This window comes from Condylura cristata, unplaced genomic scaffold (genome assembly GCF_000260355.1).
Source record: "Condylura cristata isolate star-nosed mole 26May11 unplaced genomic scaffold, ConCri1.0 scaffold00004, whole genome shotgun sequence".
Classification (NCBI taxonomy): Eukaryota; Metazoa; Chordata; class Mammalia; order Eulipotyphla; family Talpidae; genus Condylura; species Condylura cristata.
This window is the reverse complement of record NW_004567105.1, coordinates 41829893-41843827: the sequence shown is the minus strand read 5'-3', so window position 1 is coordinate 41843827 and position 13935 is coordinate 41829893. Positions and strand designations below refer to the sequence as shown.

The 13935-nt window shown below is 42.2% G+C and overlaps 1 protein-coding gene across 2 annotated transcripts in view; it reads left to right on the top strand.

Moving 5' to 3' along the window:
* ADCY1 (adenylate cyclase 1 (brain)) overlaps positions 1-13935 on the top strand; it is a 133430-nt gene that overhangs the window by 81507 nt on the left and 37988 nt on the right. For both annotated transcript variants that reach the window (XM_012720372.1, XM_012720373.1), the window contains exons 9-11: positions 973-1167; positions 1370-1467; positions 2408-2492. In XM_012720372.1, coding sequence (XP_012575826.1) covers positions 973-1167; positions 1370-1467; positions 2408-2492 — 378 coding nt within the window. The remainder of the gene's footprint in view (positions 1-972; positions 1168-1369; positions 1468-2407; positions 2493-13935) is intronic.

Here is a 13935-nt window from a genome sequence, read left to right as displayed (position 1 = left end):
AGACCTCTCCTGACCCGCCCGCTGCTCCCCTCAGCAGTGTACTTCGTCGATCTGCCTGTTCTGCTCCCCACTCTGTCCCTGGTGAACCCTCTCACCCTCTGCATCTCTGGCTTGTACCCCAGTTCTGTATGAATAAATAAATAAATCTTTAAAAAAAAAACAAAAAAGTGGTCATATTAGATATTTCTATTTATATATTGCTGAATTCTGTTTGCTAACATTTTGTTACATGTTTTTGGATTTATATCATGAGAGGTATTGCCTATAGCTTTCCTTGTTTGTGCTCTTTAGTTTTGATATCAGGGTAATAGTAATTTTATAAAGTTGGGAAGTGTTGCCCCTCTTCTGTTTTCTGAAAGAGGTTGTATAGAATTTAAATGTTTGATAGAATTCTCAAGTGAAACTACTTGGAAATCACTTTCTCTGGAATTGTAAAGTTATGAATTCAAATTCTTTAGTTATCACAGTTATATTTCATATATATCATAGTTATATTTCATTCTGGGTAAGTTGCAGTATGTGTGTTTCAAGGTCTGTGGCAAACTTACACTGCACTTTGACTTTGCTAGTGTCTTTACTCTAGTTTTCTTGGTCACAATTGCTGTAGATTTGTCAACTTTATTGGTATTTTTCAAAAACAAAACAAAACAAAACAAAACACAGTGTTTGTATCACTGTTCTGCGCTGGACACTGACCCACCCATGGCACACGCAGAGCCCTGCTGCCCTCCACACAGTACTACCACATAGGTGCCATGACACCCCATTATAGACGAGGAACTGCACAGCAGTGACACATAACTGGCCTGGCATCACCCTACCAGCAGATGCTGGACCCATAATTTTATCTCAGATCGTCAAGCGTAGCCTAACTCTGCAGAGGGCAATGATACAGAGTGGAGGGAGCATGAGTTCTTTTCTGCGGTAAGTGGAGAGTTTGATCACCTCCTTTTCTTTTCACCATGGCTGCAGCGGAGGGCATTGAGAACAACTTCAGAGAAGCTCAGAAACCGCTCCTCTTTCTCTACGAATGTTGTCCACACCACTCCAGGCACACGTGTTAACAGGTACATTGGCCGCCTTCTGGAAGCCCGCCAGACTGAGCTGGAGATGGCTGACCTGAACTTCTTCACCCTGAAGTACAAGCAAGCCGAGCGAGAGCGAAAGGTAGGTCCTCTGTCTCAGTGACCAGAGTGGCCGGGCCCCAGACACAGCTACACTTGCCGGCCCTTCTCCTGGTCTGTGTGGGCACGGGCACTGTCCTCCTCCACCCTGTAGTGGTTCTGAGCATCCTCGGTATCCCTGGGAAGACAGAGTCTGCATGTCTCCTGGAAGCTGGGCCACTGATGGTCGATTCTGTGTCCCATAGTACCACCAGCTTCAGGACGAGTATTTCACCAGTGCCGTCGTGCTTGCCCTCATTCTGGCTGCCTTATTTGGCCTTGTCTACCTTCTCATAATCCCACAGTAAGTGTTGTCCCGTGTCCCTCCATCAGATGAAGTTATCGGGAATTTTTTGATGTTCCGGTTTGACTCCCAAGGTTGCTCCCCTGTCATGCCCAGTGTTTGGGGTGTCTGAGCCACCTACCACGTCCCCATTTACTCTAATAATTAGTGGAGCAAGCCTTGATGGCAAGTTGCGTGGGATTGGTACTTTTGATTTTCAGTGTTTAATTTACTTCTGAGACACTTATATTATCTCTGTCTCTGTCCATACACCAATGACTTCATGATTGTTTTGAAGGAAAAAAACCCTACAGCATACCTAGTTGATACATTGGTTTCTAGGTGCATAGCATTTTCAGAAACATTAAAATGAAGAAAAGTGATCTTTGAAAATATTTAATTGTATGTCCAAATGAAGTTGACAGGGTTTTTTAGTTTTTTATAAAGGAAAACCTTGAAAACCTTCACTTCTCCCCCCAACCCACACAAGTTTCTTAATAAACTTCCTTATTGGAGTAATTCTCCTGAGAGATTCAAGAAAACACATAGAAATTGTCCTATATTCCCCCCTCACCCCCCAGACCTTGTGAGCGCATGGTGAGGGTCCCCACCTTGATGGGTCCATATGGGATCAAACTTTTCCTAGGAAATCCATGCCTAGACAAAGTTCAGTAAGAGAGCAGAGTCCAGTGGCCATGCCGGGACAACTCCAATGTTTCTTCTTGAGTTCTCGGGACTGGAGATCCTTCGGCTGCAGGGGTAGAACTCGGGAGTGGACATAGGAAGAGAACCAGCTTGGACAAGACCCCAGAGATTTGCTGCTTCTTCCTGAGGCCCTGCTTCTCCCTGCAGGCTGGGGAAATGATGGGTGGGGTGTGGGATGTGGGTCGATTCCCTGGCGTCTTTAGGGCCTGTCTCACCCGGCCCCAGCTCACAGTGACTGCATGTCTTCTATGTCCAGGAGTGTGGCTCTCCTGCTTCTGTTGGTGTTCTGCATCTGTTTCCTGGTGACCTGTGTTCTGTACCTGCATATCACTCGGGTCCAGGTATGTACATGTACCTGCGTTTCACCTAGTTCAGGATTATTCATGAGGATGTCCTATACCTGTGTGTCACCTAGACAAATATATGTGTGTACATGTTCTGTACCTGCACATCACATGGATAGGTCTGTACATGGCTGCTGCCTATTCTCTTAGCAGGACTGGTCAGGAAGTGGAGACATTTTGCCCCCATGCCCTCCTGGAAAGTACAAAATGTTGTTTTCATAGAAGGAATGCATTTGAGCCTCTCATGTGCCCAAGACAGTGTCGGGAGTTCCAGGAGATAACGAGGAGTTGTGACTGAGAGTGAGTAAATAAATAAACAGGAGATGTGATGCTTTTCTCCCAGAGTGGAGCTTCCCTCGGGTCAGGAGGGTAGGTAGGTTGTGTGGTTGTGTCGTGGATTGGGTGTTCACACTAGCAAGGATTGTGCTCTGACTTGCTGGTGTGCATATCTGGAGTCCATGAGGTAAGCTTGGCAGCCCTGCACATCGTGGTCATGGGAAAAGACTCAGTTTTTCCCAGTCCTGCATTCCTTTCTCACCAAATGTTTCTTTCCCTTTTATCTCCACTGTCATGCCTGGCAGACCCAGTGTCATTTTTGCTTGTTGTTGAAAGCAGCCACTCTTGAAAAGGTTAAATCTAGTTTTGCTTAACTTTATATAGATAACTTTTTGACTTTTTAAATTGAAGAAATGCTGTGTATTCAGATTACATTTCTAGCTTTTTGATTTTCACAGGTGGAGTGGCATTTGGTGTGGTAAACTTTGACATTTCCAACTTTAAGGAGGATTAGTTTATTCACATAATTTCAAGTGAAGGCATGACAAATGGATGCTAATTTCTAAAGCCTGTCATAGTCAACATCCTTGGTTAGGAGTTGTGTGCCTAGTGGGGGCAAATTGCATGAGGGAGTCAGAAGCATGAACTGGGAAAAGCAGCAAATACTGAGACCTAATCAGTGCATCTAGCATTGTGCTGTACCAGGATGCAAGATTTCCATAGAGTTGACCAAACGGGCTGGTTACCTGCTTTCCTATATCAGAGAAATCAAGGCTCAGGAAAGCTAAGTGACTTTCTCGTGTGATTGTGAAGCAAAATCTGACCCAGACCTTCTGTTTCTAACGATTATATTCCAAATGAAATCACATGATTTCACCAACTACACATATCCTTGAGATCAGGAAATGGTTGCTGTCTGCCTGGAATAAGTTTCCTTTACCAAAAAGACTAGAGATAGACCTGGTAGTGACATTAGACACAAGGTAGCCCAGATTATCTGACACAGTGCCCCACTTGCACTGATACGGCTTTCTCCTGTAGGGTTGGTCTAGCTACAACTAACCCTTTTCTGAAAGTATACCCTTCCCTTCCCATGAGCCTGACATTTTTCTGAGTTTGTGGTTTCCAAGTGAAGGGATTTTCAGAGAGCTGTGGTTGGGCTGCCAAATGCTATTGTTTTTGGAGGACAGGAAGCATAGATAGTACAGGGAGGACCCTAAGGGCTATCCATGGGGCAAGGGCTATCCATGGGGCATGGCTATCCATGGAGATGGCTTGATAGTCTGAAGCAAGAGCTGAAAAGAAACAAAACTGGCCATCTGGATGCCAGGACCCAGTACTGTTGGTCATGGGCATTTCTGTGAAGAAATAAGAAATGAAGCAGATTATGTCAGATGGAAGAGTGGTCAGGAATGTGTTGAACTGGCCACGGGACCTCTAAAGTTTTATGGTGTACTCACTCTCTGGCACTTCATCCCTCTATTGTTCATGAGGATATTTCAAATCTAGAAGAAAAGGAAAACTTTTGTTCAGGGACAAAGTGAAGATCTGAGCCATGTACCTAAGAAAAACTTGGCTAGAGCTCATGTGTGTAGGCCATTAGAAAAAGGCCCCCTAGCTCCCAGCTCTGGATGCTGTCATGCTTGGATCCTGGCCCCAAACAGCCTTGAGGTAAGCTTCCATGTCTGGTCCCAGCCCCTGTCTAGTCCCAGATGCTGCAATGCCAGGGTTCTGGACATAAGTAGACTTGAAGTGAATTCCTAGCATCACATTAAACTCCACAAACACCAGCTGCCATACCCACCAATTGGTAAATGACCTGAACAGTGGAAAAGGAGGACCCACTCACAGCAAGAATGCCTACTATAGAACAAACTGAAAGAAAATTATGGGGAGAAACAAATCCAAATGGCCAAGGAAGTCCCCAGGGGGAACAGTAGATTATGAAGAGGAAACAAATATCCAAGACCAACTCACAAAGACAAGGAAGAGCTTTTATTCCTATCAGATACAGAAGTAAAAATTGCCATCTTAATAAGAAAATCAAGGAATTAGAACAATTTAAAGAAAACTGTGTTTTGCCATAGCATTCATTTGCTTTTTTGAGTTTTCCTGCATATATTTTTCCTCATATCTTTGATCAAAACTGTTTTTCTGAATTTTGATCAAATTTGAAATGCTAAGTAAGAAAACAGTAGAAATTCAAAAAAGTGGAAAGATCAGTAGAGATGAAAAATTCTGTAGAAAGTCAAAGAAGTAGACTAAACTAATGACTAAACAAGTCAGTAAGATCAAAGAGCCAAATGTTGAAAGATGTGAAATAGGAAAAGAGATACACAAAGCAAAAAAAATGGAGAAAGACTTGGAGAATTGTCTGATGCCATAGATATCTCAAAGAGTGAGAAGGGAACTGGAAAACTATTTTAAAAAATAATGGAAAGAAACTTCTCAAACTTGAAGAGGGGACTAAACATAAAAATACAGGAAGCTAACAGAACACCAGGTTGCCTATGAAAAAAAAATAAACCCACAGAAGATATATAATAGCTAAACTTCTATTAAGACCAGGACAAAGAAAAATAATGAAGTTGACATGGAAAAAGAAACAGATAACCTATCAAAGAACCCTGACTAGGCTAACAACAAACTTCTCTGAAGAAACATTATGGGCAAGAAGATATGGAATGACAAATTCAGCATATTTGAAGTTAAAATTTGCCAACCAAGAATACTCCACACAGCAAAGCTCTCCTTCATATATATGGGAGAAATAAAGAACTTCTCAGACATCTTAGAGAGTTTGTAACCACTTAATGCCCCCCTCCAAGACATACTGAAAGAAGCCTTAATATTTAAACCAAAGAGAGGAATAAACATTCAAAAAAGCTGAACAAGCATTAACTAGAATCACAAAATTAAGGACAAAATGGTAGCAGCAATCATATGTCAGTAATCACTCCAAATGTAAATGGACTAAACTCCCCAATAAAAAGACACAGAATAATGAGTTGGGTCAGGAAACAGATTCCAACTGCTGCTGCCTCCAAGAAAAACACCTAAGTTCCAAGGATAAATTTAAACTTAAATGGATGGAAAATAATTTTATAAGCAAGTGACATCAAAGGCAGGAAATGACAGCAATATTTATGTCAAATAATATGCACTTATAACTTAAAAAAAGGTAATGAGGGCCCTCCCGGGTGGCGCAGCGGGTTAAAGCACTGCACTAAGAAGCTAAAGCCACTTCCGCATGAGTTCGATTCCCACCTGCCCCGGAGGCAACCACATGGCGTGGCAGACCTTTCCTGGCCTGCCTGCTGCTCCCCTCAGCAGTGTACTTCATCGATCTGCCTGTTCTGCTCCCCACTCTTGCCGCCCCTGAGCCTCTGGCCTGTACCCCAGTTCTGTATGCACAAATAAATAAATCTTTAAAAAAAAAAAAAAAAAGGTAATGAGAGATAGGGATGGACTCTATACAATGATTAAGGGAACAATAAAGCAGGAAGAGTAATACTCATCAATATATACTTACCAAACCAAGCAGCACCAAAATAAATCAGACAATTACTGTCAAATCTTTAAACAGACATTGGAGAAAACAGTCAACTACAAAAATAAAATAATAAAGTCCTCTAGTACATGGAGACTTAACAAAACACTCCTGAAAGGCCACTGGGTTAATGAGGAAGTCAAAGAAAAACTAAAAAATTCCTTGAGAGAAAAAATAATGAGGGCACAAACTTTCAGAATGATGGGACACAGCAAAAGTAGTAATAAGAGGAAAGTATGTAGCAATGCAGGCCAAGATCAAGAAAGAAAGAGCCCAAATTAACAACTTCGCCTCTCATCTCAAGGAACTTGAAAAAGGATAAAAAAACCTAACAGTCAGTAAAAAGACGGAAATATGAAAATCTATTTCTGTAAATGACATAAAAACTAAAAACACAATCTAACAGATCAAAGGCTGGTTCTTTAAAAAATAAACAAAATTGACTGACTTATAAGAAAAAGAGGGAAAAAACAGTATCAAAAATAAAAGTGGAGAAATTACAACAGACTCTGCAGAAATTCAAAGGATAATCATATTATCATGAACATTTGTATGGAAACCAGTCTGATAACATAGATGAGATGGAAGGATTCTTATAATTATACAGACATCCACGATGGAAAAGGAAAGAAAACTTGAACAAACAAATCACAAACAAGGAAATTGAAATAGTAATCAAGATTTTATCAGAAAACAAAAGTCCAGGACCAGATGGCTTCTGAAGCAAGTTCTACCACACTTTCTAAGATGAGCTCACATGTGTTCTGCCCAAACTCTTTCAAAAAATTAATCAGGAATACTTTCAGATACATTTAATGAGGCCAACATTATGCTAATTCACACAACACAAAGACAGAAAAGCAGTTGCCAAAATGATCATAGATGCAATAATCCTCAATTAAATATTAGCAGACTAAATCTAACAATGCACTAAAAGGATTATACATCAAAACTGGGTGGAATTTATATTAGGAACACAAGAATGTTTCAACATCTGAAAATCAATCAGTATAACTCACCACATCAACAAAAAGGAGCGTAAAAGCCATTATTATCATAGCTGTAGAAGCAAAGAAAGCATTTGATAAGATTCAGTATCCATTTATAATGAAAATCCATGAAAATCTGGGAATCAATGGAATATATAAAGGCCATATATGACAAATGCTCAGCTGTATCATTCTCAATGATGGAAAACTGAAAACCTGTCCACTAAAATTTAGTACAAGGATGCCCACTCTCCCCTCTGTTACTCACCAAGTATTAAAAGTCCGAGCTAGAGCTTTTAGGCAAGAGGAGGTTATAAAATGAATCAATTGATAAATAATAAAGCTATCATTATTTACAGATGATATGGTAAAATCTAGAGAGAATCCCAGACTCTATGGAAAATCTAATTAAAATAATAAGCAAGTAAGCAAAGTGGCAGGGCAGATAGACCACTATCTTACACCATACAATAAAATCAACTCAAAATAGATAAAAGACTTGGTTGTAAGATTTGAAATCACAAAATATATAGAAGAAAATATAGAAAAATGACTGCATGCCATAAACTTCTGAACAAAATGAACAAACAAAAATTGTTGCCCTGTATATTCAAACAAGGAGCAAGAAGAAGTCAAGAAAGCCATTCCATTTACAATCTCATCAACAAAAATTAGATATCTGGGAATAATCTTAACAGAGGAGGTGAAAGATTGTACAAGGAAAACTGTAAAACATAGTTAAAAGAAATACAAGAAGACACAAAAAATGGAGAGATATTTCCTGCTCCTCCATAGGAAAAATCAACATTGTCCAAATGGCCATCCTACCCAAAACAAAATACAGATTTAATGCAATCCCTATTAAAGCTTAAATGGTACTCTTCAAAGAAATACAATAAACATTTCTGAAATTCATATGGAACCACAAATTCCCAGAACAGTCAAAGCAATCCTGACAAAATAGAGAATGATGACCTCACACTTCAGGCTTCAAACTGTATTACAAAGCCATAGTAATTAAAACATCATGGTGCTGGAACAAAAACAGACACATAGACCAATGGAATAGAAATCAAATCACACATCTGTAGACAACTAACCTATAACAAGTGATCAAAGTATATATGCTGGAACAAGGGAAGCCTCTAATAAATGGTGTTGGAAATATTGAATGAATCTCACAACACTCACACCATACAGTAAAATCAACTTAAAATAGATAAAAGAGGGCCCTCCCTGGTGGCGCAGCGGGTTAGAGCACAGCACTGAGAATCTGAAGCCACTTCCGTATGAGTTCGATTCCCGCCTGCCGCCTGCCCCGGAGGAGACCACATGGCGAGCCAGACCTCTCCTGGCCCGCCCGCTGCTCCCCTCAGCAGTGTACTTCGTCGATCTGCCTGTTCTGCTCCCCACTCTGTCTCTGGTGAAGCCTCTCACCGCCCCTGAGCCTCTGGCCTGTACCCCAGTTCTGTATGAATAAATAAATAAATCTTTAAAAAAAATAGATAAAAGACTTGGATGTAAGTTCTAAAATCATAAAATATATAGAAGAAAACATAGGGAAACCACTCTGTGACATAAACTTCAGGAACATTTTGGAGGATATATTTCCAGCAAGGAAAACAAAGGACACTATGACCTGTATCTGCATCAAATAACAAAGCTTTTGTACATCAACCAAAACTGAAGACATATCCTACTGATGGGAGAAAATATTTATACACCAAATATTTTATAAGGGACTGATATCAAAGATGGACAAAGAGCTCATATACGTTAACACAGCCAAAACAAACAATCCAGTCAGAAGTGGGCAGGAGAAATTGGATAGGCACTTCTTCAAAGGAGACATGCAGACAGCCAACAGACATGAAAAAGTGTTCATCATCACTACTAGGGAAATTCTGACAAAACCACAGTGATACCATCTCATACCTGTGATAATGTCCAACAACAACAACAACAACAAAAAAAGAACAACAACAACAAATGCTTTTGAGGGTGTGCAGAAAAAGGAACCCTCTTACCCTATTATTGGAAATAAAAGCTCTGTTTCTGCCCCTATGGAAAGTGGTGTGGAGTTTCCTTAAAACACTAAAATTGCAAGACCCAGCAGTTCTGCTCCCATGTATCAAAGAAGACTAAAACACAAACAAGTTTTGAAAGGCAGCCAGGACTCCCATGTTTATTGAAGCATAATTTTTAATAGCTAAGATATGGAAACATCCTAAATACTCTAAAACAGATGAATGGATCAAGAATGGGGTATAAATGGAATTCAGCAGTGAACAATTTATGCCATTGGGCAACATAGATATGGAAGGGATTATGCTAAGTAAAACAAGTCAGAAGGAGACAGGTAAATACTGGATGATTTCACTTTTATGTGGCATATAGAGAAAACCAAACAAAGGATCAGACAAAGGCAAGCCTTGAAAGCTGACCTGCATCTGAGGCATCCAGGAAAGGAGAGGAAGGAAAAAGGAGAGTCGAGGGTGGAAACAGGAAGGGGAGAGGCACAGTGAACTCAGACTATGGCTACCAAAAGGGTAGCTGGGTGGGAGCAAGGGGCGAAACGGGGTCTAATGGAAGATTCCTGGGGCTTTGTTGGTGAGTGTGGTGAAATAACATGCATTAGTTGATGTAGATATAAACGTATACCCCTCAGCCATATACTGTGTTGTAAATTTACATTAGCTCAACACATACAACTTAACCAAAAGAAATGTCTAATAAGATAATTTTATGTTGTGTTTTTTAGCACAATAAAAACATCTTTTAAGTGAAAAAAAAAAAAAAAAACCACCAAAAAACCCAAAGGTTTATGAAGGCATAAACTACTAAAGGGGATTTCCAACACATAGGAGATCTGATTGCTTAACACTTAAGTGTTAACTTTCTATCCAGGCCCATGAAGGTGATCTGTGGATTCAATCTGCAATATTTAGAGGTCCCTTGCAGTATTTTAGCCACCTGCAACTCATTTCTCAGAAATGTCTGAATTGGGAAGCTTGGCTATTTCGGTTCCTCTGTGGTGGTTGCTGGTTAAGTCAGTGTTCCGTTATCTACCTTGGACGCTTTGTTTTGTGACCTTTCTGGAATCTGCCTTTAGCCTAAGAGACTCCATTTTTGGAGTTTCCCTCCGTTACCTCTGGAAGCTTGCTTGTTCCCAGTCCCAGGTGTTTGAGTGTGACTTGGCCTGGAGGGCAGTGGGTGTGCACTTGGCCGGTCTCTGTGCCTGGCTCAGATGCTTTACATCAGCCTTGTGCTTCCATCCTCTTCCCTGGAGTTGGAATCTATCCTCATTCCCAACGATGCTTTCATGATGTGAGAAGACAGGCTCAGGGGTTGTAATAAGCCTGCTTTGGGTACCCCCCCCCCGCACTTCTGCTGTTACCCAGACAGGCATGGCCTAAAGGAAAGGAAAAATGTCTCCTACTCTGTCTCACTCCAGGACCCCCAAGCCACCTGCAAAGGTAGATCTACATTGGTTGTGAGATTTGGGTTAAAATTAGACAACTTTAAGAAGGGGCAGGACTGGAAACCTGGTGGCTTTCCTCCTGGGGGGCCGGAGCGGAGCCTGCACAGAGAAACACCGGGAGATCAGCCCACAGGCTTCTGCTAATCTCGGCAGGTATCCCCACCATCTGCCACCTCACCCCCAGTGCCTCCCTTGAGTGTGTCTGTGAGTTTATTTTATTACCATAGTTTGCCAGTATTTCTCAAATTTCAAACAGCCACTCTTGGGTAGACTGAAATATTTTTTGGAGGTGTCAATAAAAGAAATGGAATACATAGGAATGAAACATGTCATTCTGACAATTCCCAGAATTTTTTTTCTTTCAGTTTTTTTTTTTTTTAAATTTGTTCGGTCTGTGTGTGTCTGTGGGATATAGAGACAACTAAGCTTTTGAATTTGATACCTGGGTAGAAACCTCTGCGGCTCAGTCTCCTGGTGAGCACATTTGCTCTCTAACTAGACAGTGCCATATGTTTGAACTCTGCAGCCACATGGCTCAGGCACGAGCAGCCGTACAGCAGTGTTTGCCCCCCCCCAGCCCCCCCACATACACTGCACACTAGGACTGAGTGTCCAGGGTGCCACCAGCCAGCTTTCCACCTGACATCTGTCTTGTCTGCACCTAGGTCTCCTCTGTGTATCCTTGTCACCGCCTGCTCCTTTGGCCTTTCTCCTCTCCTTGCTTCAGATTTGCAATGTCCTCAGTGCCTCTGTGGTCTTGTCACACTGCTGTGGTCTTTTGTTCCATCCAGCGCATGCTGTGAGACCCCTACCGGCCCTGGCTTCCAGGGCGCTCACACTCACCCTGGCTGCGGGGTTCTTTCAGAAACCGTTGCTGTACTTTGTAACTGTGTTGACAGCATGCTGGGAATATATTACAGCAGCGAACACCCACTGGGCTTCCATTTGACTAATGATGGGTCACATTCTGGGAGAATTTTCATTATTCATGTCTGAATGTTTTTATGTGTGGCTATAGATGTGGCTCATGAAAAAGGAGGCATTAGCTCTACTCAAGTTAGCTGTAAAATAAAGTAGGCCATCAGTTTTAAAAGACAACCCTTCTGAAAAGCCATGTGTTCCTGATCCTGAAGTGCACTCCAGCTCCAAGATGGTACTTGTGAGCATCACAGTTCAGTTTTTGGAAAGTAGTTAGCACATGTGAAGGTCAGATATTTAACATCAAGGCAGCCACAGCTTCCTCACTGAGTGTGGTCCAGCTACCCGTTTACTCTCTCAAAGAACATTCATTTGGTTATTTGGCAAGTGACCCAATAGCCATCTCAAATGGCCTTCAATTATAGGGAGTTTATTGACTCGTGTATTCAGAAAAGTCAGAGGGCGGGAGTCCCAGGGCCACTTTTATCTGATGATACCATTCTTCTCCCTAAGACTGTTTCTGTGCCACAGGCGCCGGTCCTCTGTTTCCCCACAGCCCTTGTGAGGGGGAGTCCTCTAGGAGCAGCAGGTGCAGCGAGTCCCAGGGCTGAACACACCTGCCTGCAGCAGGGCCAGAAGGGTGTGAAGTCACACAAAGCCACAGCGCTTTGCACTTAATGGTCCCTGTCATCGTCACCTCTGCTCTTGTTGCCTGCCAAGACCACATGCTAAGGTCCCACAGTAAACAGGGTCCCCATGAGTCGGGGTGCTGTCAGCAGCCCTGGAAGCACCGGATTTTGTGATAAGATTGGATACTTGAATGAAATTCTGAGTACTGTTAGCGGGATCAGAGGGGGCTCAAGGCTCGGGGGCACCAGCAACTGCTCAAGCAACTGAGGAAATTACAGCTCCAGACAGCCTTCACAGTGTGGGTGTAATGTGAGGTGAGAGGATGTCTAACAAAACTGTAAAAGCTAAATTACTCCAGGACCCTTGGCTGCTGATGGTTTACTAGCAATTATTTTCAGGGGACATAGCACAGCACTGCCCCGTGGCTGGCAGGAGAAATCAGTCAGTGTTGAGTGAGTGCTTCTCAGACACAGCAAGTCAGGTGTTCTGCAAACGGTTACAATTGGTGTGTTTGGTGTTCCATCAGTAGAGCTCAAAGAGAGGAAATGGACTAGAGGATCTGCGGGTGGTTATATGCCTGTATAGGAAGTCACTGTAGGGACTTGCCACTATTGGGCCCATGCTACACAAATGGGAATGGCAGGTGTCCAGCTTGATAGGCTGCATCCATTTCTCTGCCCCTGAACCTATAGAAGCCCCCCCCCCCCGCCCCAGTGCTGGCAGACCCCTCTTGCTGTATCAGCTCTCACCAGTGGCTTTCTACTCACTGCCTCCCTGAACAGCCTTCGTGCTAGTTCCTCCTGTCTCACAACCTCACAGGCTGGGCCTCACTCACTGCCTTGCCCAGAGGGCTCCCAGCTAGCCAAGAATGGTCCCAAGTGCTCACTGAGAAAAGGAATGTGCTCCATGCCTGAATCTGTCTGTGTGCACAGAACTTAAGGCCTCGCCTTTGGCCCGGCACAAAGGTGGAAAGGGAATTAAGCCAAGGTCAAAGAAGAGATTGAGAATGGCCACACTGCAGAACAGCTCTCCTTTCTGAGATCCGAGTGGACCCACATTTGGGGAAATACAACCGTTTTGAGACTCGGGAGCTTAAACCTGGACCCAGGTCCATGAACAGTACACAGACTAGAACTCTATTATGTATCCTGTTCCTGAGTGAGGGGGCCTGGGATGTTTTCACATTTCCTTCTCTGCACAGCAGGGTAGTAGTAGGTTAGAGTCAGAGGGCTAGAGAACTCACCCATGGAGATGGTCCAGCGCTGCACTGACAGTAGTACTGGTGGTCACCTATATTTTCTGTAGTATCCATATTTCTGTTTATAATTTCAGAAGTTTATGTAATAGTTTATTTCTACATCATTTTGTACATTTTTATTCTTTTTTCATCTCAATCAGGAGTTTATGTTTAAAAGAACTTATTTTGAAAACAAAGGTTGGATGTTATAAAATGTATTTGAAACAAATTGTTAAAATAAATTTCTAAAAACTGAAAACTTGTATACAATCTGTATGAATAAAATAATAAAGCTTACTTCAAGCATATAAAAGAAGACACAAATATGGGGATTGAACCAAGATGGCATCACAGGAGTT